The sequence below is a fragment of the Silene latifolia genome, chromosome 1 (genome assembly GCF_048544455.1).
Source record: "Silene latifolia isolate original U9 population chromosome 1, ASM4854445v1, whole genome shotgun sequence".
NCBI classification, from domain to species: Eukaryota; Viridiplantae; Streptophyta; class Magnoliopsida; order Caryophyllales; family Caryophyllaceae; genus Silene; species Silene latifolia.
Window position 1 is genome coordinate 176,112,871 of NC_133526.1, and position 27,103 is coordinate 176,139,973.

The window sequence follows — 27,103 nt, forward strand, 5'->3', positions numbered from 1 at the left end:
AGTTTGACTTATGGCTCGTTGAACCCACCATCAATCGACTGCACAATATAATAACCAGAGTTATCAGCTCATGTAGGCGATTACGGACCAAAACAAATATAATGTAATTCAGTTCACTTTGTGGCGTTCAATGTTGTCAGTACAATCCACATGAAAACAAAATATGAAATAAAACGATGAAGTTATAAATAGCATATGAAAAAGATAATGTATCGAATCCATAATCAACTACTACAACTCAGGAACACGTTTAATTCCCATGGAAATAACGTGCCCTTCATGCTTATCATAATTCAACGGTTTAGTGAGAGGGTCCGCGATGTTATCATCCGAAGCTATCTTGTCAATCACTATCTCCTCTTGCTCCACGTAATCACGGATCAGGTGAGCCTTCCGATGTACATGTCTAGACTTGTTGCTAGACTTAGGCTCCTTAGCCTGGAAGATGGCACCTCTATTGTCACAATAGATGGTGATCAGGTCATTCGAACTAGGAACTATCGTAAGTCCTAGTAAGAATTGACGCATCCATATAGCTTCCTTTGCTGCTTCCGAAGCGGCATAGTACTCGAATTCAGTGGTAGAATCTGCTACAACATCCTGTTTGGAACTCTTCCAGCTGATCGCAACACCATTAAGAGTGAAGACGAACCCGGACTGAGATTTTGAATCATCTCGGTCCGTTTGGAAGCTAGCATCTGCGTAACCGATTGCGCATAGCTTAGTATCTCCTCCATAAGTCAATACCCTATCCTTAGTCCTCCGTAGGTACTTAAGGATGTTTTTAATAGCTATCCAGTGTGCTACACCTGGATTCTTTTGGTACCGACTCGTCATACTCAATGCATATGCCACGTCTGGACGTGTGCATATCATGGCATACATGATTGATCCTAATGCAGATGCATAAGGAACACGACTCATGCGCTCAATCCCTTCAGGCGTCGTGGGTGACTGAGACTTGCTCAACTGCATCCCAGACGTCATTGGAAGGTTCCCCTTCTTGGAGTTTGTCATACTGAACCTTTCAAGAATCTTATCCAAATAAGACTCCTGACTCAATGATAACGTCCGTCGTGATCTATCTCTATAGATACGGATTCCCAATATGCGTTGTACCTCACCCAGATCTTTCATCTTGAAATGGTTCTTCAACCATCCTTTAACCGAAGATAAGAGAGGAATGTCATTCCCAATCAAGAGTATGTCATCGACATACGATATCAAGAAAACAATCTTGCTCCCACTCGACTTGACATATAAGCATGGTTCCTCGACCGATCGAGTGAAACCATACTCTTTTATCACCTGGTCGAAACGATGATTCCAACTCCGAGAAGCTTGCTTAAGTCCATAAATGGAACGCTTAAGCTTGCACACTTTCTTAGGATTTTCAGGATCTATGAAACCCTCGGGTTGCACCATGTACAACTCCTCCTCCAAATAACCTTTTAAGAAGGCACTTTTCACATCCATTTGCCAAATTTCATAGTCATGAAAAGCGGCAATCGCTACGATAATCCGAATGGAACGCAGCATAACTACGGGTGCAAAAATTTCATCATAATGCAATCCGTGCACTTGAGTGAAACCTTTTGCCACTAGTCGTGCCTTATAGGTATCTGGTTGCCCGTCTACAGAATGCTTTATTTTGTAAAGCCATTTGCACTGTAGAGGTTTTACCTTATCAGGTAAATCAACAAGATCCCATACTTTATTCTCATACATGGAGTCCATCTCGGATTTCATGGCTTCAAGCCATAGCTTTGAGTCGGAACAGGTCATGGCACCTTTATAGGTAGCGTGTTCATTACTCTCTAGGAGCAAAACGTCATTCTCCTCGACTATACCAATGTATCTGTCTGGAGGATTAGAGACTCTACCCGACCTCCTAGGTTCCTGAGGAATATTAACCGTATCATCAGTTGAAGGAACAGCTTCGTTGGTTCTTGAACCTCCGACAGCTCGAAGGTTCTATTACTTAACTTGTTCTCGAGAAATTCTTTCTCTAAGAACGTCGCACTAGCCGCAAAAAAAACTCGATGTTCGATAGGCGAATAGAAGTAATGACCAAACATTCCTTTTGGATAACCAATAAAGTATGTCTTGACCGATCGCGGGCCAAGCTTATCCTCGTGTCTCCACTTGACATAAGCCTCGCAGCCCCAAACCTGAATAAAGGATAAGTTAGGGACCGTTCCCTTCCACATTTCATATGGAGTCTTGTCGACAGCTTTAGTCGGACTTCGGTTAAGTATAAGAGCAGCTGACAAAAGAGCAAAACCCCATAATGAATCAGGTACTACCGTGTGACTCATCATGGATCGAACCATATCAAGTGATGTTCGATTTCTCCGTTCGCACACACCATTTAATTGAGGTGTTCCAGGTGGAGTTAATTGTAAAACGATTCCACAGTCTTTAAGGTGTTGATCAAACTCATTTGAAAGATATTCGCCACCCCGATCTGAACGGAGTGCTTTCACCTTTCTACCCAGTTGGTTTTCAACCTTATTCTGGTATTCCTTGAATTTTTCAAAGGACTCACTTTTATGCTTCATTAAGTAGACATATCCGTATCTACTCAAATCGTCCGTGAAAGTGATAAAATATCTATAGCCATCTCTAGCGGTAATTGACATAGGTCCACATACATCAGTATGTATGAGTCCTAATAGGTCACTAGCGCGCATTCCAACACCTTTGAAGGAAATTCGAGTCATTTTGATGATAAGACATGATTCACACGTGCCAAATGTAGAAAAATCGAATGCGGGAATAGTCCCATTCTCGACGAGTTTCTTTACACGTTTTTCATTTATGTGTCCCATTCGATAATGCCATAGATAATTTTGATCTTTGTCACCAACCTTTAATTTCTTATTATTCACGTGTAATATATCTGTGGTTTGATCTAAGATATAAATTCCATTCACGGAAATTGCTTTGCCATAAATCATTTCATTAAAAGAGAAAATACAGCTATTATCCTTTATTGAAAATGAAAAACCGTCTTTATCAAATACGGAAACAAAAATAATGTTCTTAGATAAACTGGGTACATAGTAACAGTTATATAAATATAACTCGAAACCACTTGGGAGTTGGATTACGTATGTTCCCTTTGAGACTGCAGCAACTCTAGCTCCATTCCCAACTCGCAGGTCCACATCACCCTTTCCGAGAGGTGTGATGTTTTTTAGGCCCTGCAAATGATTACACAGATGAGAACCACAACCAGTATCAAGTACCCAAGTTCCGAAACTTGCATGGTTAATCTCAATCATATGAATATAAGATGACATACCAACAGGAGTGACGCGGCCTGCTTTTATGTTCTCACGGTACACGGGACAGTTCCTCCTCCAATGTCCAGTCTTGTGACAATGGTGGCACTCAATGTCACCGCCCTTGCTCTTTGCCTTGCCTTGTGAGGCACTAGTCTCACCAGGCCCACTCTTACCGTTTCCTGGCTTCTTAAACTTTGGCTTACCTACAGTTAGGTCGCCGGGAGCTTTGCCCTTACCCTTATTCTTGTTGGAAATCATGAGAACATCTTGCTTCATCCTCTCACTCAATTTCATATCCTTCTCGGTCTGTACGAGAAGTGAGTGTAGCTCATGAGGACTTTTCTTCATGTCATTCATGTAGTAATTTGCCCTGAAAAGGGCAAAACCATCATGAAGTGAATGAAGCATACGGTCAATGACTATGCTCTCACTGATTTTGCAATCAAGTGCCTCCAATTTCTCGACATTCTCAATCATGTTAAGAATGTGTGGGCTAACCGGTTGGCCCTTCTGGAGTTTCGCTTCAAAGAAGCGACATGTATGCTCATAAGTAACGATTTTCGGTGCTTTTGAGAACTCGTTAGTGAGCGTGGTGAAAATCTTGTTTACACCTTGGGCAATGAAGCGTCTTTGCAAATTGGTTCCATTGCAAAGATGAGTACGTTCTTTATCGCACCCGCTTCCATAACGAAGTCACTATAAGCAAGTGACTCGTTAACTTCTGCAATGGGGCCTGGGTTTACCGGTATTGGCTCAGTTAAGTACCTGAGCTTACCGTCAGCAATGGCAGCATTCCGTAATGATGCCTCCCAGTCCGCAAAGTTGGACCCGTCATTTTTCAGACGTGTGAACTGATTCATGTTGTCCATGAAAGCTTTCAGCCAGGACTCGCGTCCAAGTGTGGCACTTGGCATTGAGATTTCGTTATTTCCAGCCATTTGTTGTAACAGTATTATCAAAATAAAACGTATTCTACACTGCGAAAAGAAGAATAAATATAATAAGCATACTCATCGTTATGATTTAAGTCTTAATGTAATACTGTTATAAGCGAAGACCCAAGCATTTATACAATTGACCTCCCTCAAGAATTATATAAATGATCCCAAGACTCAATTATCTGTAAATTGATAAGCCAACCTTTTGGCTAATTCTACTGTTAGAATTCTTGGTCGATAAATTTCTGTAAATTCTATCTTTAGTCCATCATAATCACGAGAAACTCTTCGGATTATAATGTTGAGGTAAACTAAGTCAACACAAACTACTTATCCAATGTAGAAGGGGTCATATGGAGAATAAGGTCCTATATGCCTACCGACGAAGAAGGGATTCATAGTTGTTTGCCCTTATAAATACTAATCTCAATTTCAGTTTTAGAGGAAGATCCCATCAACTTTATTTTAATTCATTTTAAGTAAACTAATATCTAGCATGAGTGAATGAATAAACTAAGATGATGGCGTAAAAAGTATGACATCTGTATATATATGAAAACTAACATTCAATCTATATGAGTTAATTTCATGCATTTTAGTAGGTGGTTTGGTTTAGGCGGAATATGATGCACTAACTATCATGTGAATGAAAAGTAACGAGAATGAAAAACGTAAAAACAAAATAAAGTCCTAGTGTGGCCTATCTACCAAAATGAACAGAAATACAACTTTGGAATCCATCCTTGGACCCGAGAAGCTTGTCTTGATGTTCCATCTTGGTCCATGTAGTGAGAGTGAGCAATCCAATCTCCATCTTTAGTCTTCTCAAAATTACAATTTAAAAAATTACATAATAAACCTATTTACATTCAAATTTCAAAACCATAATATAAAAGAAAAATCAAACGGAGATACGAGATCTCAAATTACATTAAAAATTATGTTACCATCATTACGAAAACATAATTTAACTAAGACCACACTAGGTATTACAAATTACAACCAATTGCAAAAATACGTAAATAAAACCATTCAACGATTCATTCAACTAAATAAAAAGCATCAACTAATAAATTAAACATTCAAGACATAATTCCTTAATTATGTAGAGTAATTTATCCAAACCACCTATTTAAATGATCAAATTATGTGACAATTCCTCAATTACTCGCAATAATTTTAATCTTAATACATATTAATCTTGTAATATGAATTAATCTAACATTATTTTAAACCTCTTTAAAATAATTAGGTATCTAAAAATTGTGAACTTCTTCACAACAATTAATCATACATTATTAATTTAATGTATAATCAATATTGGCCAAAAATAAAACAAACAAAAATCAAAAAAATTCCTTTTTTTTTCTTTTTGGTCTCGGCAAAACAGGAAAAACAGGAAAAAAAAAATTTTCCCTTTTCCTTGCTCACGGCATTTACACAAAAAAAAAAGAGAAAATATTTTTTCTTAAATGCCCTCGGCATCATACCCAAAAAAAATCAAAAACAGTTTTTTTTTCTTTTGGTGCTCACGGCTAAAAAAAACAAAAAGAGAATATATATATATATATATTTTAAACTCGGCATAACCGAAAAAAATAGTTTCCCCTTTTTTCTTCTTGCGCCATGATGCCCTAAAAACATTTAGATGAACAAATTCGTTTATAATTGCTATTAGAACAAGATTGGCATAATCATGAACATATAAATTAATGAAACATGATTCTAAACAACAATTTAAAACCATATATGCCAAAAACTATATAGCAAAAACAAATTTAACATCATCAAACAAGACGATTTCCATTTACATTTTAATTTAATTCTTATTAAATCAAAACATCTACAAATTATCATATTATCATCTTAACCTATTAAAACAATAATATGAATAAATCAAAATGGAACAAATCATCAAAAAAAAACAGAAATCATTTCGGCTGAAAAAAACAAATAATTCGGCAAAAAAATTTTTTAAAAAAAATGGCCGAAACCCTATTTCGAAATCCTTTTTTTTTTTGTTTACATCATTTATGAAAATCATCAAAAATAATTTCGTGGCCTTCGCTCTGATACCACTTGTAGGAAATATCGATATACTTCCTTTAAGATTATTAGGATTATAACGAAATTATAATTATGAATACGAGTCATAAATGAAATAGCATAAACAAAATAGAGAGATCAAGAAATAAACTTTGGTCCTAGTAAATATGGCCTAAGAACAATATCGAATTGATATTCTCCTATCAGTTGCACCCAAGATGCTTTGAGAAATGCCCCTCAATTTGCTATAATGAGATCCCCAAATTCACTAATTAATTTTAGGGTTTTTGTGATTTTTGATGAGAGAATATTAGGTCAAAATTAGGTTAGAAAAATGAATCCCCTCCTCCCTCTTTAACCGTGTAAGATAGGTGAGAATTAGGGTTTTTTTTTCTTTCCTTTTTTTTCGGTTTAAGTAACAAGCAAAAATAAGGATACAAATCTTCTTATTTTCGGTTACTCTTAAATTATATATAATGTGTATATTTATCCAATTGTCTATATATCGACATGTATTAATAAGTCCACTTATAACAGTTTGCAGTCGATTTATCAATACCAGTCTGTCAACATTTATTATGACAATATTGTATAATATATACATTAACTATAAATATCGCATATTTATAATTTGCTAATTAAATATAACTTATTACATTTAATTACGAATTAACATCTTAATTCGTTTAAGCTAACATTATATACATTAATTAAATATAACATATTATATTCAATTTACGAATTGACAGTTAATTTGTCTCAGCTAATATTATTTAATTGCATTAAATAATCGTCTCATCATCACATTGACTAACTGTTTAGTCAAATACATGGACTAACCTTTTAGTCATATAAGGCATCAATGTGATTACATTTCCATAATCACATCTCTCAAACACATCCTTTAGGTGTGACTTTTAGGGACCAGTTGATCACCGCCATCAGTATGATAATAACATCAAACTTTCTAGCAAGCCAACCGTTATTAGGTAATCGTTAATCAACTGATAAAATACGAAGTATACCCTTGTGAACCTATAAGAGATTTATAAATGTTATCACACTAATTGTGGAGGACACAAGCTCCAACAGATACAACGTTCTCAGCTCGCTTCTTATCTTTTATCTGCAAATCAAACTCCTGAAGAAGGAGTATCCATCTCAATAGCTGTGGTATAGCCTCCTTCTTAGCAAGGAGGTGCCTCAGCGCTGCATGGTCAGTAAAAACAGTAACTTTTGACCCAATCAAATAAGAACGAAATTTCTCTAAGGCGTAAACCACAGCTAGCAGCTCTTTCTCACTAGTGGTGTACTTCACTTGAGCGTCATCCAGAGTTCGGCTCGCATAGTAGATTGCATTTAAAGCTTTGTCTTTCCTTTGGCCTAGCACCGCTCCTAGTGCATAGTCACTGGCATCACACATTATCTCAAACGGCAAATCCCGATCGAGAGGTCAGTATAATCGCATGAGATACCAAAGCCTGCTTTAACCTGTTAAATGCAGAAAGACACTCATCAGTAAATAAAAAAGGGGCATCCTTAAGTAGCAGCTGTGTAAGTGGTTTAGCAATCTTTGAAAAATCCTTGATAAACCGGCGATAAAAGCCAGCGTGACCAAGGAAACTCCTCACTCCTTTAACATTAACAGGAAGAGGTAATTGCTGAATCACTTCCACTTTTGCTTTATCAACTTCTATTCCCCTGTTAGAAACTAAGTGCCCTAAGACAACTCCCTAGTTGACCATGAAATGGCACTTTTCCCAGTTAAACACAAGATTAACCTCAATGCAGCACTGCAGCACTTTATCAAAGTTAGATAAACAATTGAAAAAATCACTTCCATAAACACTAAAATCGTCCATGAAAACTTCCATAATAGACTCAATATACTCTGAAAATATCCCCATCATGCACCTTTGAAAGGTAGCAGGGGCATTACATAAACCAAAAGGCATCCTGCGATAAGCAAACACGCCCTGAGGACAAGTAAAAGTAGTCTTAGCTTGATCATCTGGGTGAATAGGGATCTGAAAGAACCCTGAGTACCCATCCAAATAGCAGAAAAACTTATGAGAAGCTAACCTTTCTACCATCTAATCAATAAAAGGAGGGGAGGGTGATCTTTCTTGGTGGCGGCATTCAGCTGTCTGTAGTCTATACACATCCGCCAGCCAGTCACTACTCTAGTAGGTATTAATTCATTTTTGTCATTCCTGACCACAGTAGTCCCTCCTTTCTTAGGGACTACCTGAACTGGACTCACCCACTTAGAATGACCAACAGAATAGATAATACATGCGCCAAGCAGCTTCATTACCTCAGCCATCACAACATCTTGCATCTTTTGGTTCAGCCGGCGCTGACCCTGTCTGTAAGGCTTGTGATCTTCCTCCAGCTCTATCCTGTGCATACAAATGTCGGGACTAATCCCCTTAATATCATCTAAAGAATAACCCATTGCTTTCCTATTTTTCTTAAGGACAGCTAACAAAGCAGTCAGCTGATCATCATCAAGCTTAGCACTAACAATAACTGGATATTGCTCAGTATCATCTAAGAAAGCATATTTTAGATGAGAGGGAAGGGGCTTACGCTCAGGTATCTTTACCTCTATGGAGCAAAGGGTGCTGATCATCTGTTCCACTTGCTCTCCCTCAGCGTCGGTGAGTTCACGCTCATCTAAAGCAGCTTCAAGCAAATCCAACACAGCGTCATTGTTATCTGGGTTATCTGCACACTCATCCAAAAGCATTAGAGCTTCTAGTGGGTCCTTTATAAAAGAACCCGACCAGAAGTCATAGACAGACTCGTCAACAATATCAATAGAATAACATGTATCCTCTATCATTGGCCGAGCCAAAGTACCAGGCAGACTGAAAGTAATCGCGTCATCCCCCACTGCAAGAGTCAAACGCCCTTGTTTGACATCAATAATAGCCCCAGCTGTACATAAGAATGGTCTTCCTAGTATGATTGGGGTCCGGGTATCCTCAGCTATGTCTAAAACAATAAAGTCTACTGGTATAAAGAACTTGCCTATTTTTACAGGCACGTCTTCTAAGATACCCAAGGGTCGTCTTACAGATCTATCAGTCATCTGTAATGTAATATTAGTCATTTTAAGGTGACCCATTTTTAATTTCTTGCAGACAGACATAGGCATGACACTGACACTGGCTCCTAAATCACAAAGAGCCTTGTCTATTACTTCATTGCCTATAATACAGGTAATAGAAAAACTACTCGGGTCCTTCATTTTAGATGGAGCCTTGTTTAAAAGTTGATTACTAGACTCTTCCATAAAAGCAATAGTCTCAAATTCATTTAGCTTTCTCTTACGCGTCACAATATCTTTCATAAATTTAGCGTAAGTAGGTACCTGGGTAATAAGTTCGGTAAAAGGAATGGTTACCTGGAGGTTCTTGACGACGTCCACAAACTTACCGTACTATCGCTCAACCTTTGCATCCTTCAAACGTCCAGGATAGGGTACTCTGGTAGCAATTAGTGGACCCGTGAATTTCCCTTTACCTTTATCAGCACGTGACGTCTTCAAAGCAGGGAAAGATGACACGATAGCGGAATTAGATGTTAAAATAGGATCTCCGCTGGTTCTGGCACTCGATCGAACACTTTCCTCACTCGATCGAGTGGTTTTGTCTTTATAATTACTCGATCGAGGTATCGATCAAGCTCTTGTATTTCAGGTTCTCTCGATCGAGTACCATTGTCACTCGATCGAGTGGTTTCTTCTACCAAAGTGTTCGATCGAGAGGAATTAGTTGCTCGATCGAATTCTGTAAATTGAGCACCTCTCGATCGAGTAGGATTTATACTCGATCGAGCATCTGGATGGATTATTTCACTCGATCGAGTAGAAATTTCACTCGATCGAGTGCCTGGACAATATGCAGCAGAGATATCGCCCGCAAACTCGTCCAACTCATCCTCCGGGGCATTATCAGCTGTCACACCCCGTCTTTTGGCATTTTTGGCCCCTCATAAGCAAGACCACTTCCGAGATTGATGGCATTGACTGGATCGCACGAGGGTGGATGATGAATTTGGTTTTGCGCGAGCGTTAACTGCGCAACTTGCTCTCTTAACTCCACAATAGTGGTATTATCCTTGTTACTTTTCTCCCCAAGCTGTTGCGTTAAGTTCAAAACCAAGGATTTCAGTTCGGCGAACTCCTCTTTTGTCGATGAGGAATCCGGTTGTGGCTCTGGTGTAGAAGAAGTAGAAGCACCCGTTGAGGTCAAATCTTCATATAATTTGGAAAAAGGAACTTCTTGCCTGAAATTTTGATAGGCAAGGACACGCTCTACACTCGCCAGACAACCAATAGGGTCATGCCCCTCCATGCCGCATCTACCGCATAGTATCTCACGCTCAGTAATAGCACGAACTTGTGCATGCTTACCCACAACCTCTACAATTTCCGGACTACCTAGACTTCCGCTAGGACTCTCCACCTTAGCTACTACCAACTCGTTCACATGCCCACTTCCTCGGGGATTTCCGTATTCGGCAACATGGATGGCCATCTCCTCAATAAGATGCCACCCTTTATCATCCTCTACATTCTTCGGGAATCTCCTTTTAGCTGCATTATCAAGGATAGCCCTCTAGTCCGGATGCAACCCATTGTAAAATTAGGTACACAAGAACCAGCGCTTGAAACCATGATGAGGCACAGAACGGACGAGCCTCTTGAACCTAGTCCAAGCTCCGTTCAAGTCTTCAGTAGGTAGTTGCTCAAATGTAGTAATTTGAGCTCTCAACGCATTAGTGCGCTGTGGTAGAAAATATCGCCTGTAAAAGGCTAAATCAAACGAATTCCAGTCGATTACACCGGCAGCTTCCCTGTCTAAATCACTCAACCATTCCCGGGCATCATCAGCTAAATAGAAGGGAAAGAGAACTCCCCTCACTCTGTCTTGTGTCACCCCAGCAGCAAGAGGAATGGTGGAGCAGTACTCTGTAAATAGCTCTATATGCTTGCACGGATCTTCTCCAGGTACCCCCTGAAGAGATTTCTCTCGACCAGCTGTATATAGAATGGGTGGATTCCAAAGGTTCCCGAGTCAGTAGTGGGTAGTAGGAAACCTTTTGGAAGGGAATCCACCGTCGACTCTGAATGGCTGGCTATATTCGGCATCCTGGCAGATAGAATTTACAGACTGGAGCAGGTACGACAATGTTCTTTTCTAGAACAGATATCCTGCAAACTAATCAAAAACTTGCAAAAATATGATATCAGTCTCAAGGAATAAATTCCTTGAGACGAGAGACAAACTTAAATAAAGCAACGAAATTGCGCCACCTCCCCGGCAACGGCACCAAAATTTGACAGGCTAATCGTATACCTATCAAAAATAACCAACTGGCTCTAACTAATATAGCTAGGGAAGTCGGGTCGATCTCCACAGGGAGATGGGAAAATGTCAGCTTTAACTAAGTCTGTCACGATAACCAATTTGAGGGTTTGAATTTGTTTGATGTAAACTAATAAGATTAAGGAAGAGGGGAAAGGCAAGAGAATAAGGATTAAGCAAATAAGGAGAAAATAGCTAAGACAGTTGGTTCACCATGATCATTCAGTCAAGCAATCTAGGTCTCAGGTCAATGTAAGTATGGTCTATGGGGCAGTGAATATCTCCTTCCGGTCTCAATTCGCCCTAAAGCACAAATAGCTTAGCATCCGCCCTCATTACGGTGCCCTAATGTTCGCTACGAGTCTCACCCTTTCCAACTTTCCGGTCCAGGTCAAGGTTTACTACGATTAAATGACTAATTGCGTCGATTCAATTAGACAGAAACAATTAAATGTAACGATTAACAACATAAACTACACAAGCATTAAACCTAATATATCAATTTACAATTCCTTCATAGTCATGGATTCCCTAAGTCTTAGGAAAAAGAATTAGCTATGCATTATCATCGGATTAATAATAACCATACATAGACAGGAAGAATTAAATATGATAGCAATAAACAAGAGAGATTTGAATAAAGCAATTGCAATAATAAAAGAAGAGAAGAAGTAATAGCAATAAAAGAGATTTAGAATTAGAAGAAAGTATAATACCGATTACAAGGTTTTATTCCGAGTAGTAGCTTAGAGTAAGTGTAGAAGAGAGAAAAGGGAAGAGAAGAGAGGAGGAAAGTAACGTCGTCTGGGAGTGATTAAGTAGTCGAAAATCATACTACTTAATCTAATAACAAAGCCTAATTACAAAGCCCATACGAAACAAGGCAAAAACACGGCCACAGTGCAAAACCTCTCGATCGAGTAGAATTAAACCACTCGATCGAGGAACTGAGCAGCAACTCCTCTCGATCGAATGGAAAAACCGTTCGATCGAGGACTTCTTATAATGGCCTTCTCGATCGAGTATGAAAATAACTCGATCGAGTGAAACTCCAAGAGATAAAGCATTCGATCGACTGAAAAGAGGTCGATCGAGCTATATTAGCGCATAAGGCACTTTGACACCTTTCGAAATTAGCTAACGCGTCTTCAAAGTGATGGATTCCGAGCTCCGATTTATCTTCTTTCCGGTCTGTACCTGCAATTTACAAAAGACAAACCAAAGTAGACTATTCGGGCGTATTTGTAGCTAGATGCCACGTAAAATAATACAGAAATACGTGTAAAAATGAGGTAAAAACCTTATATAAAATACACGCATCATGCACATTAATGGACATGGGTTATTCCCTCTATGGTTTTGAGCGGGGCTTAGGTGGTAAGGATACGGTCTCCACTGGCGATGTGGAATATCTGTTACGATGGATATTCTGGCAGGACTTTACCTTCGGGTTAGTCTGTCGATTGATGGATTATTCGAGTTGGATATCGTTGTGTTGTGTCATACCTTGTGATGTATGTTGTTCTTAAGTTACTAACCTTGTGCGGTTTATTTGTCTTTCCTTTTTGTTATGTGTCTGGCGTGATCCATTATGGTGAGCAGTCAGTCTTAGCAGGTAATAATATGTGGAGCTTATCTGGGTGCGTTGGAGAGACGAGTCTGGCATTGGGTCTTGGCATGGAGTAGTCTCACCATAGTTAATACTTGTTTGTTCATCAATTGTACTTTTCTTTTGTTGAGTTAAACTTATAATAAACTTTAATAGTTCTTTTATTGACGTTATGATATATACTATACCTCGGGCAACCGATATTGTAATGCCCGTATCTGCTTTGGAAGCTCTTGTTAGGGCTCCTTGGTAGATGGGGGTGTTACAAATTCGTTTCTAAAATTCGAGAGGCATGAAATGCTAAGCATGTTTAGTAGACCAATCTAGTAATAGCGAGGGCTCGCTAGAACCCGTTCTATGGTTGACAATAAGGTCGAGATGTAGTTGTCATTAAGCCTAAACAATATCGTTATTAAGAATTCCTAATTTGACATGAACATTTATATTTATGCATGTGTGACCCGATTTCCCTAGGCTCTTTTATTACTATTGATTTTACGTTATTTTATCATAGTTTTACCAACCGAACCAAATACCAATCGTAACCGACCTTGATAGAATTCGTTTCATAGCATTTTACTACGCAACTCCCGTCTCCTTATGTTCGACCCCGACTTTACTACATTCATTTGTCTGTCAAGTTTAGGGTATTTTTGTACCCAGTAACACCTAGTCGACCGAGTGCATCCCCAACTCGGTCGAGTGACCCTAAATCAGAAACCTGACAAAACCAACAAAAGGTAAAGCTAGGACGAGAGTTGTAGTCAAATGCTCCTTTAAAGTTTGGAACGCCGATTCACAACTCTCATCCATACGGAATTTGTTCTCCTTCCTCATAATTGCCGTCATAGGTCGTGCAATTTTGGAAAAGTCCTTCACAAACCGCCTAAACTACCTAGCCAAACTCAAGAAACTCCGAATCTCAACTAAATTTTTCGGTGCTTCCGAATTTGATACTACTTCACTCTTACTCGGATCAATGGCCACACCCTTTTTAGAAATGACATGGCCTAGAAAAGCCACCTTTTCCAACAAGAATTCACATTTAGATATCTTGGCATACAACTGATTATCTCTAAAATCTCAAATGCTCCTCGTGCTCCTCTTTAGTCTTTTGGTACACCAAAATGTCATTAATGAAGACCACCACAAACCGGTCTAGATATGGACTGAAGACCCGGTTCATGAGATCCATAGATACAGTTGGCGCATTAGTCAACCCGAACGGCATAACCACTTACTCATAATGACCATATCTCGATCGAAATGCGGTTTTAGGAATATCATCGTCTTTAATTCTCAGCTGATGCTACCCCGATCTCAGATCGATCTATAAGAACACCCCAACTCCACTTAACTAGTTAAACAGATCATCGATCCTTGTTAATAGGTACTTGTTCTTAACGTTCACATGGTTGAACTCCCGATAATCGATGCATAACCTCAAACTACCATCTTTATTTTTCACAAATAACACTGGTGCACCCCAAGGTGACACACTTGGTCTGATGTACCCCTTATGGAGCAACGCGTTCAACTACTTCTTCAACTCTTCCAATTCTCTTGGTCCCATCTCGTAAGGGGCCTTAGATATAGGTCACGTTCCTTGTTTAAGTTCCATGCTAAAATCAATAGCCCTCTTCGGAAGTAATCCCAGTATTTCATCTAGAAAAACATCCTCAAATTCCCGAACAATTGGTATGTCTGATGCTGTTGGGTCCTTAACATTAGTGTCTCTTACATAACACATAATCATAGGGTACCCCTTACTTAATCATTACTTTAAGGTCATAAATGATATGATTTTGACTTTTGGTTTCACTAAAAACCCTCGGTAAGACACTCTAACCCCCTTAGGACCCTTCAACGAAACTTTTTTCTGATGACAATTGATGTTGCCTTTATACTTACCCAGTCATTCCATTTCCACAATGACCTCAACCTCGTCTAAAGGAAACTAAAAAAAATCAACCAGAAAATATACCTCCCCGACAACCATAGACATCCCTTTATACAGCTTACAACAAGATAAAGACTCTCCCGACAGTATAAACACTTTATCTTTTACTAACTCAAATACCCCCTAATCCCATGGTCAAAGCATGACTCGAAGACACAAAAAAATGGGTAGCACCCTAATGAAATAAAACAAAAGTCGTTTTATTATTGATCAGAAACGTACGAGTGACGACGTGAGCATCATCCTCAGCTGTTTGCTTATCCATCATAAATAACTTTCCACTGGTTTTGTAGCCTACTCCTTATACCGTACTAGCCGATGCTGTAGGTTTGGCTGGTGAATTCTGATTTTCATTGTTATTCGGACGATAACATAACCCACTAGCACGGTTGTAGACATCACTTTTTTTTGCTTTGATTCCCTTGGTTATTCCATGTCCCAGCCACACGATTGCTAGCCATACTCTACGTTGGAATCTAATAAGAGTTCTCTGATACGACCTCTGGTAACCTCCCCCTCTATAGCTCCTACACTCAAATATTTTGTGGCCAGCACCACCACAGTTGAAGCACGTCAATCCAGAAATATCACTCACACTCCGTCCTCCTCTTCCTTCAAAACGCGACCCTCCGCCATAGCTAAACACTCTAGAATAAGACTTGGCTTGGCTGAAGTTGCCTCGCTTGTAATGTGAGTTGTTACCACCCTCAGCCTTACGCTTTTCAGTGACCTTTTCTTTAGCCTCCTTGTCCATATTCACAAGTCATGTAGTGTGCCCAGCCCTCTCGTATACTTCTTTCAAGTCAGTAAGCACTCCAGCTGATAACTTTTCTAAGACTTTGAATGTTAACCCTTTCGCAAAACGGAGTGCCAAGACCTGCTGGCTCAGATGCATATCCTCAACTTAATATAGTACATTTACGCGATCATGGTGTCAGTCATGAAAAAAGAGTCGAACTCGGCCCTCAACTACACCCTAATGTGCTCCGGAACAAATTCATGTTTCAACTCAACTCGAAAATCCTCCCAAGTTATTTCTTTTTATCCTTGGTTCTTTTAGAACTCCCGCATAGCCCCTTTCTCCTTATACCACCATGCTCCAGCTTGACCCCTCAGATAGAAAGCAGCCTGGACCACCTTCATGTCCTCCGGACAATTACCACCTCGAATATGTTCTCCATCTCACGAATCCAATTGTCAAGTAGATTGGGTGAACTTGTGGCCTCGTAGATTGTGGGATGATGGCGTGAAATAACAGTGCTAAGTGTGGATGCATCTACTACCACTAACTTTTCTTTCCCTACGTTCTATGGGGCCTCAGTAAGGGCGTCATTCTGCTCAATCATCTTCACTATATCATCAATAGCCATGTTAACGACTCTCGCGGAAGCGGCGGGTCTCTTTGGCGGCATTTTGAACTTCTAATAACAAAGCAAACATAAGTACATAACCTACGGCTAAAAACAGAATCCCGTCCTCCGAGAGTGCACTCGGTCGAGTAATACTCGGTCGAGTAACCCCCACTCGAGTAACACCTCCCACTCGGTCGTGTACACATAAACAGAAACTCCTCCCAAAATCATATAAACCCCACTCGGCCGAGTGACAGAGGCACTCGGTCGAGTCCCATGCCCCACTCGGTCGAGTCATTCAAAACAGGCCTCCCATCAAATATCCCGACCCCATAAATCATAGAAGTCCTATATTACATGTTCCTATACACATGATTCGTAGTAAATAAACACCTGAAGTACAAGCTCTCATACTATAATCACTTCACTCCAATTCCACATTCACCACCTTCACAAAAAAATCATCTATTTATGCTATTACACAAATGTAAATAACGAATCACAAATCACACATTTCATCCAGTATCACATCCCCGTAGTTAATGGCTCGAGATTGTAAGGACCATAGTGCAATTTCGGGACTTTTTCCAAATCTTTGCGGTAGCTCGTAACAATCTCTACCCGGAGTCAATTTATTATACACCCTACGTTCATTTGGTTCATTGGTTTTAGGTTCCAAAATCGTTGCTCTGATACCACTTTGTAACATTATCTCTATTTACCAAAGTGCCTTGCCAAGGCCTACCTTAGAAAATGAAAGCATTACCATCTCGGTTACCCGAGGTAGTACATATCAAATACACCATACTGAAACATTTATTAAAGTAGAATAAAGCTTAAACAATTACATGATTCCAAAAATCCTAAAATCAAAATACAAAACTATGACCGCAAGAATAATTGTCTGATGACTCAGCGGAAGCTATGAAATATAGATGACTCGCCGGTGTCCCATCCAACCCGCATGCAAGCTCAAACATCAACACCTGCTAATATCACTGCTCTCCATTTGTAGAAAATATCAAATGGTTTACCACAGTTTTGAAAGCGTACAAGGTTAGTACAGTTATACAACTAATCACCCAGCAACACAATATCAATATAGTTCATATGATCAACCAATGCCACTCAATAAACTCTAAACTCCATAATAACCTGTGTATGAACCCACGCCTACCAATGTCAGACCGCAGCACTGAACATCAAAAGCCCTACTCATCGCAACGAGCGAACATGGATCATTAATGTGCATATCCACATATGATAGGAGTCATAAGAGGCAATAAATGGGGGTGAAACCATCTCCCGACATGGCTCCACGATATCATCCACAACTCAGCCAACATCCAATATCAACATTAACAACAATAATCACAATAATGAATATATAATCATCCAAACATGAAATCACAATAATCGTAATTAACCATATGACTATACTGAGTAGGGAAACCCTAACTTATTCGCAAATCCGAAAGCAAGCAAGAAATCAACTACAAATGATCCTCTGCAAACTCGTCACATAACAATGATATAATCACGATTACTACAACGATCCTAAAAACAAAAGCTAATGATTTCTCCCATCAACCCAAATTAAAGTTAACCAAACATAAATAAAATAACGAACGGAGATCGAGACTTACTACGCAAATGAAATGAAAATGATAACTCTGAAATGCCCAAAATGACGAACACTTGCTTAAATGGTAATTAAGGTGATTAGAAAGTGTATAGAAATGTAATTAGGCTTTCTAAATGATGTTTAAAAACTGATAAAAATGATTTTATAACTTCTCTAATCATCGTAATCAAACCGCGCAAAAACACCTCCCTCACCGGACACTCGGTCGAGTGCCTCGACACACTCGACCGAGTAGCACCCTACTTGACTGAGTGCATCACCAACTCGGTCGAGTGTTCCCAAAACAGAAACTTGACAAAACCAACAATAGTAATTGGTCGAGTAATATAACCTAGAAATACGTAATATTACAGAGTTTACATACCAGTGCGCACAGGGGTGGCCCATGTCCACAACTAGTAGGGTATATAAAGGTGGCAATCAGTTCACTCGGTCGGTTATGGTTCGAGTTAAATGAAGTTGGGTCAAATCGAGTTCAGGTTGTGTCAGGTCCGTGACTGGTTTAGATCGATTAGATTTCATGTTCGGTCATCTTCGCGTCGGGTCATTAATGGGTGGAAAGTCGTGTTGGGTCATTATTGGGTCAGGTTATGAGCATATATTTTTTTGTTAGGCATTTAATTTTAGATGAGTACTCTTTTGTTTATTTAATGTGTAGGTGTATTAATTGTATTTTTAAGTGTAAACAAATAAGATGATTGTCAATTTGGTCATATTTACACCCTTGTTAAATTAAGCTAGTTCATTATCCGGTTATTCATCGGGTTGAGTCAATATGAGGTCATCCATCGGATTGAGTAATTATCGGGTCACGGTTCGGGTCGAGTCTCTCCATGCTTGAAAAACAAGACTACTATCATTTATCGGTTAAGCATCGCGCCGGATCGGGGTCTGGTTCGGTTTCGCTACAACTAATTTTCTGGTTCTATAGGGTCGGGTTGGGTCGCTTTGCTCTAAGTGTATACTTATTTTGCAAAATCAAAATTGATAAAAACATAGGAGATATCGTTTTCAAGGCAATATCTATGAATTTTGAGATATGGAAGACAAGTTTATATTTCATATCCACCTACTAAAGATTCGATATCAGTTTACAAAATATTTATTTTCCTTAAAATATCATATCATACATTCATACATGATACCCTTTTATTAATTATTATTTATTAACAAGTTACTCCCTCTGTCCCGGTCATTTGTTATCCTTTTCCATTTTGGGGTGTCTCAGTCATTTGTTGTCCTTTCTATTTTAAGAATGAACTTGATGAGTAATTTGATCATTCCCATTCAATTTGTTCCACATGTCATTTAGTTATTGGCTTATTCCTCTTTCCTTGGTCTTTGTGCCAAAACGAAAGGACAACAATTGACCGGGACGGAGGGAGTAATATACAATACCTACTAAAGATTCGATACATTCATACATGATACCCTTTTTGCAATCTGCTTATGCTGAAATTAATCTGCTATTTGCAATCTGTTTTTGCATATTAATTGGTCAAACATACTAAAAGCCTTGAATATGCTAAAATTTGGTCAATATGCTGTTTACCAAACAGCGCCTATATATAGGCGATTGTAAACAAAATGTATATACACTGTCAACCATATTCATCAACTTTGAGAACAAATACGTAACAAAAATGAAATATTTGTGCTACTTTGTAATATTGGCGACATTGATCTGTGGGGCACTCCCTTGGACTACTGCTAATGACGAAGCTGATGATGGTGTAGTAGAATACGTTCTAACAGTTAGAAACAAGTTGAGTGGCCCTCTCAACCTTAATTGTAAGGATAATGTTAATACGATTTTCGGACCACATATAATCCCCGCAGATCACCATATTCAGAAGACGTTTGATCCAACGGTACACAAAGTAGTTTGTAATGCGACTTGTTCTGAGGGAAGTGTCAAAGATTTCATAGCAGTTGGACAGAGTGAAACTCATAAACAGCAATGTATTGGAATTGCATGTACTTGGGACGCAAAAAGTGACGGAATGAATTTTTGGAACCACATTTCAGGAATCAACCGTGTCATTGCTTGGAAATAATAATTGTTGTAAAAATGAGTTCCAAATGTATTGTCATCACAATTAAATCGTGATAAATAAATAAATGAATAAATATATAAATAAATAAATGTGTTGTTGATTTTATGATACTTCTTTTCTTTTTCTTTCCAACTAGTTTTAAACCCGTGCAAAATTGCACGGGTATGTATTTGGGCCAGGATGATTTTTTTTTAATGTATATTTGTTTTTGCATTTCTATTGTACCTATCTAAATGGTCTAAATCAACGATGTACATAATTAATGTTTAAATTTGTTAAAAACATGTGTTCACATGCACTGGTTTATAAGGAAATAACGTTATCTACTCTTGTAAATAAAAAATGCATACATACAAAACTTTACATTCGGATAAAAGAAATATAATCTAATAATCAACTTTAACAAATGCAAATTATTCTAAAAATTGAAAAATTTCATGATACACTACATTAGTGGTCGTAGTAGAAGTACGCATATCTGAGTCACAAATTAAAATTTTCAAGCCTTCTTTTCGGGTGACCCTGGAAAGTGCGACATAAAGCTGGCCATGACTAAACACTGGACTTGGAAGATAGATGCTGACTTGAGATAAAGATTGGCCTTGACTCTTGTTTATCGTCATTGCAAAACAAACAGCGATGGGGAATTGTCTTCTACTGAAACGTACCGGAAATCTACTGGTGTCCGATGAAGTAAGTGTTAGTCGAGCAATATGCACTCTATCACCTTTATGACTACCAGTTAAGATAGTACATCTTATCACGCGTGCCCCCAGATCAGTCACAATTAGTCTCGTGCCGTTACACAACCCACGTGATTGATCAATGTTTTGCAGAAGCATCACCATAGCACCGACCTTCAACTTCAATTGGTGATTCGGGAGTCCAAAGACATTTAATACTTTGTTGAGGAATTCAATAGAGTGAATGTCACCGTCACACTGTACCTCGGCATCACTACACACCTCATCGGAGCTTAAATAAATTCTCTCATCCTTTTTAATAAGCGACAAAACATATTCATTTCTTGATTCAACAATCTCGTGAGTAGGGGCCAGGATTGCCCTTTGTTGGAGATATTAGGATTCCACAATTGTGCTAGCAGATCCAGGATAAGTGACATCTACTAATGTCTTAATAGGATTCGTCACATCCCGAATTAGTAAGTTTGGTAATTCTAGATCAACTTCTCCATCATTTTCACCGCCTGCTATACCATCTCCAATCTCCAAGAGCCATTCGGAGAATTTTCGTAACTCCTCAACATTGTCCGTTGAACTACCAACTTGCAATCGCATATTTTTGGTCAATCTAAGTACCTATAAGTGGTATACGTTTTAAATTATATAAATACGAGACGACAAAATTAATTTAACTAAGACTCACATAAAACGGTAATATTGATATTAAAAGAAAGAAATATATATACCTTGCAGAAAGACCATAAATACGATGAACACGGGGATGCGACCACAACATCTCGCTCTACTTCCTTTTGAAACAACCGGTAATGTCTGTCTAAAATCACCCCTGAATACCACAACTTTCCCACCAAACGGCACTTCAAAGATTTCCCACGTCCAAAACACGCATTACATCTTTTAAACTTTTATCAAGGGCCTCAAAGCAATGCCTATGAGTCATCGGTGCTTCATCCCATATTATGAGTTTAGCACATATCAAAAGTTGACTAAATCACTGTAGGGCTTAATTCGGGAGCATATGGAATCCTCCGTTACATTAATGGAAATTCCAAACCTGGAATAAGCTGTTACACCACCTGGTATCAATGTTGCTGCAATTCCACTTGACGCAACAACCACAACAATATCGCCCTTACTCCTAAAACAGGCGCACGAAGCTCTCCAAAGGAAAGTTTTCCCAGTTCCACCATATCCATAAACGAAGAACACCCCTCCTTTGTTATTTAAAGCAGCTTCCATCACTTCATTATACACCAACCTCGCTCGCTTGAGTCATTGAAGATAATGAATCTCATGTTCTTCACTCAAGGATCTGTCTATCGTACGACAACGCATCCATGACTAAACTATTTCGATGATGTGTCGTTGCGGACATGTCGGGAACGGCATTCCCTCAAATCGACGAAGTGAACTACCATTTATTTGAAGAGAATTTTCAATATCAATAAGTGCATAATTTTGCAACTCTTCATCGTAAGTCATTTGTAAATCGTGGTTAAAAAAGTTGCAATATTATCTATGTGATTTTATATACTGCAGCAATCAATTCATAGAATAGATGAAGGTAAGAATACGAAATATGAAGAATTGTTTTAAAGTTGTTCTAATTAAAATAGCGGTAAATGTTTACTATTAAATGAAGACACACCTTGATTGTTAAGAATAGTTCGTTGCCTATGAAGGATGTCGTCCGATAGCAGTTGCCAAGTTTCGTCCCAGACTCTGCTCGGCATAGACAAAGTGCCACAAAATAATAACGTCGCGAACAAATTTCTCAAGTAGAAGCCAAACCCCCAATCAGCTGCTTCGTTGATAGCTGCAATATACTCTCGATCATCACCAATTAATCCCAATGCATAACATGCTTCTCTAAATGTCGGATGAACAAACTGATTCACAGTCCTAATATCCTCAAAACATTTTGGTCCCTTAACGTGATTCAACATTACTCTCATGAAATACAATTCACCACATTGCGGGGGAACGTGAACCAACCTACCAATTGTAAATCCTTTTTTCCTAAGGCTCCATTGACGAAGTTTCTTTTTCCAAACAAATTTGGTTGGAAATTGACAGTACAATAATTCTTTAGCAACCTGCATGTCTTGTACTGTCGAATTATTACAGCCCATCCAATTAAGAAATTGTGACACCCCGACCGAAGTCTTTTCTACGACCTCATCAACCCAATCATCATCGTGGAAGACTATAGGTTTCTCATCCGGAAGATGATATTGTAGCCTTTCAACAGCAGGAGTTATGTAGTGGATATCAAACCCAAAAATTCTCCAAGCGGCTTCACATGCAAAGAGATATCGACAATCGTAAAACCTCTTAATCTCATCGAATCGACCAGGGTCCTCCTCATTACGTCGTGTATAAGACGACTGCATGGTAACTCGATCAGAGCCCTTGTTAATGTACTTAAATAGGTACTTTATGGATCTAGATTGATTACACCATTCGACATTGATATGAGCCCGATATTTCAGCAACAACTGAGAGTTATATGGAATGACAAAATCATTTCCCAGGGGCACATCATCTTTAATCACCGTAACTCCTTTCTTGCTTCTCTTGTATATAGGGTACCCATCACCGTCAACCGTTGTTCTCTCGGTGCACGGCTTTGGGTAATATTTTGAGAACTTGCCTCCCACCATACACGGACATGAGGGCTTTGCTTTACCACACGGTCCATGAAGCATATACTCGCAAACAACACTATGTAAGACGGGATCTGTATTCGGATCAGGAATCTCCGCGGAAATGATTTTGTCGACATCTGCGGCTGTAGGAAATTTGTCCTCCCGATGTAGGAACAATACTATATGGGCATGAGTGAGTCCACGTTTTTGAAATTCAATAGTATACACGATCGCAAAAACACGTTCATAAATGTCATTAGATTTTTCTACAGTAATGCTATGTCAGAAACGATATATTAAATTAAAAGATTAGCAATTGGTAGTACCTCCTCGCGCTCTTCCAAAAATATGTCGATCCATTAAGTCCCTAATCAACTCATCAAGCTTCATTTTAAATACGCGACAGACAATATCTGGACGATCCTCGGGTCGCAAGCCTCTTTTAGAAACAAATCGTACTATTTCCGGGCACTTTGGATTACAGGTGAAAGTGATGAATAAATCTGGATAACCAAACCACTTACAAATAGTCATGGTATCGAGGAAATTTGCTTTTTTCCAGTTGTCACCTCCGGGGAAAGAAGAAGGCACGATAAACCGAGTACCCGCCGAAGATGGCTCAACATCTCCTCTTCCAACAGCATTTGAGAGGTTCTTATAATTATCAACTCGAAGTCGATCTTGGTTAAAACGAATGAAATTGAGCCTATGCGATTCGACCAGCATATAACAATCAACTAAAAATTGGTGGAATGCCTTACCAGATAATAAGATCGTTGGAAATTCAACATCTGGTGGTCTCTCTATAATATGATAAGCAAACCACTCCCTACACGTTGTTTCTTCACGTGGTTGGTCACTCGTGCTAACACCAATAGAAGAATCACTATGTAGGATACCTGACCTATACCCATATTCTCCTGATGGAATTAACAAAGGATATTGTAAGGGGGTGTATAAAGGGTGCAACTCAGATATCCGCTGTAAACCACCGCACGACCTTCTCACAATAATATCTCGCTTCTCCATATGTGGACCAATATCCCCCTCAATTAAAGCCGCTACCTCTAAAACTGTTGGAATATTGTAAGTTCTTCCATCACTTGATCTCCTTGAAATAAGTTTGATACTCACTTCACTATCTGTATTTACAGTCAGTCTATCCCAAACCTTCCTAAATGTCTTTGCAATTGTATTGTGAGAGTCAATCATATTTTCCAACAATCGTATTAACTCGTCATTGAACCTTGATGGATCCCCTGGACTACAATTAAAAATAAAATTATTGCCTACGAAAAAAAATATTATACTCTACAAAAAAAAAAATTATTACGGAAAGGAAATATATTTACCTAATGGCATTTTTTCGATTTTGAACTTCCTCTTCCGTGTCGTATATGTAAAGTTGACAGAACTTTGGCCTTGCATCTCCGATCGGTACCAAAGTCCCTATCCGATGACAATTTTGACCTCCCATTCTAAACGTGTACGGTCCTTTACCTTGATTGATGGAATGATCGATTTTACCGCCCATAGAAGTGAATGAGAACATCGAGTTATAAGCTCTAATGTTTTCTCTATAATGGTTGCTAAATCGATGCTGACCGGTCAACAATGACTTTATAAGTTCAGGCGGCTGCTGTAAAAATGCGAGTTCAACTTTTCCATCAGAACAACAAAGTGAGAACTTAGGACGTCTTGTACCACGTCTTTTATCTTTTCTCTCATCAAACCACATCAACGCGTGACATTTCTCGCACTCATATTCTGCATCACCACAGTCCCAATAGCCTTCCCATGCTAAACAATTTTGAAAACAAAATTCATAAATTAAGAAATAAAAATTAGACTACAACAACAAAAGCATGTTGCAATTCAAATTAAAAAATAAAAAGTCATGATTGAACTAACCATCATTATTTAACGGCACAGAAGTATTTTACTGAGTTCTCGAAGATTCTCCATGTGAATAAGATGCATTAAAAACAGAACTATCGGATGATTGTTCAATTCGGTTTACAGACGGAATCACTTCACTGAAAGTTTCACCATATTCAGCACATAGATCTCTCACTAAGCGTTCAACAACATCGGTCGGACTACATATAAGTTCTACACAACGTTTTTAATAAAAATTAAGAATGTCACAAACATTAATACGTGTTAAATGTAAAAAATTAAATATAGATATATACCTGTGACGTTGGAGGTTACTGGTGTAAAATTGACCGTTTTTTGAGAAACGTCACTATGAACATTACCAGCACGTTTGTTAGAGACTCGCGACTGTCTTTTTTCTCTTGCCATTCTCGCTCGTAACTGATTAGGCGTTAGAATAACAGTGTTGGCATATGATGGAGTAGGATCATTAGAAACGTTACTTGGCGGGGTTCTTATCGCTAACTATTCACTTACGATTGTTCTTCTGCTTTCATGACATGGGGTATGAGAAACTGAAATGTTCACAATTGGTACTGCCGTATTATAAATTTGTAAAAACAACAAATGAAAAAGGATATAAATTAAAATTCAAAAACTTTAATATATGTATTGAAATATTAACAATTACAAATAAAGAAGTACCGTTCGTAATGTCACATAGCGGTACTCGAGGATTTGACATTGATTGTGGCGTATTGTCCGTAATCATCAAGTTTCTTTGTGCTGTATGAACTCCTATATTGGTAAAGCATAACGGCATAGACAAATTATGTCAAACGTTATATTATTATGTACATTTTAACAACGTAAACTACGTGGACCGTATATAAACACATCGCGAACAAAAATAAAAACACACACAATATCAAACATGGGCTGACAGAAATAGAATTTTGGGCTCAACCTTTCTATGATTCACGTCCAAACCAATTTCAAGCCCAATTTGTTGCACATCCTTTATCGTCATTTATCAACATTTCTACAATCCCGTCCACTACATTTGAAGCCCAATTTATAAACCCATCCCTAATTGAATCCTAATTGAACCCACATTATATAAACCCATCCCCCCATCAAACCCTAACATTTCCGTCTCCCCTTCTACAATCCCGTCCACTTTGAAGCCCAATGTATAAACCCATCCCTAATTGAACCCTAATTGAACCCACATTATTTAAACCCATCCCCTCCATCAAACCCTAACATTTCCGTCTCCCCTTTATTATTACATGCCTTCGCCTCTCTCTCTCACTCCTCTCTCTACTTCACTCTCTGATTACATCTTCAACACTACCATCCACCATGAAACCCTAACTTTCATCATTAAAGATCGCTTACTACCATCCCCTCCGTCGTCCTCCCTAAATCCGATTCCCAACCCTTGAGCCTCCTACATCTTCTTATCGCCTTTATGGATGGTCTTCTTAGGAGCGTTTTTTCAAGATCTACTAATGGTAAGTTCACTTTTAGTATATGCTTTGTTATTTCCGCCGATTTGTAAAGTAATTTCAAATTTTAATCGATTTTTTTTTTAA

General features: G+C 38.7%; 2 protein-coding genes across 2 annotated transcripts; both read right to left on the reverse strand.

The window, feature by feature from the left end:
- Nucleotides 1–21,354: 21,354 nt before the first annotated feature.
- LOC141588050 (uncharacterized) lies at nt 21,355–22,218 on the reverse strand. Its single transcript, XM_074409508.1, has 2 exons — nt 22,015–22,218; nt 21,355–21,594 (listed from the first exon to the last, which is right to left on the reverse strand). Exons 1-2 carry the CDS (start codon nt 22,216–22,218, stop codon nt 21,355–21,357), a joined length of 444 nt encoding a protein of 147 aa, XP_074265609.1.
- Nucleotides 22,219–22,495: 277 nt separating this feature from the next.
- Nucleotides 22,496–25,934, reverse strand: LOC141588056 (uncharacterized). Its single transcript, XM_074409513.1, has 6 exons — nt 25,823–25,934; nt 25,620–25,739; nt 24,980–25,427; nt 23,954–24,891; nt 22,628–23,893; nt 22,496–22,512 (listed from the first exon to the last, which is right to left on the reverse strand). Exons 1-6 carry the CDS (start codon nt 25,932–25,934, stop codon nt 22,496–22,498), a joined length of 2,901 nt encoding a protein of 966 aa, XP_074265614.1.
- Between the last annotated feature and the right edge of the window lie 1,169 nt (nt 25,935–27,103).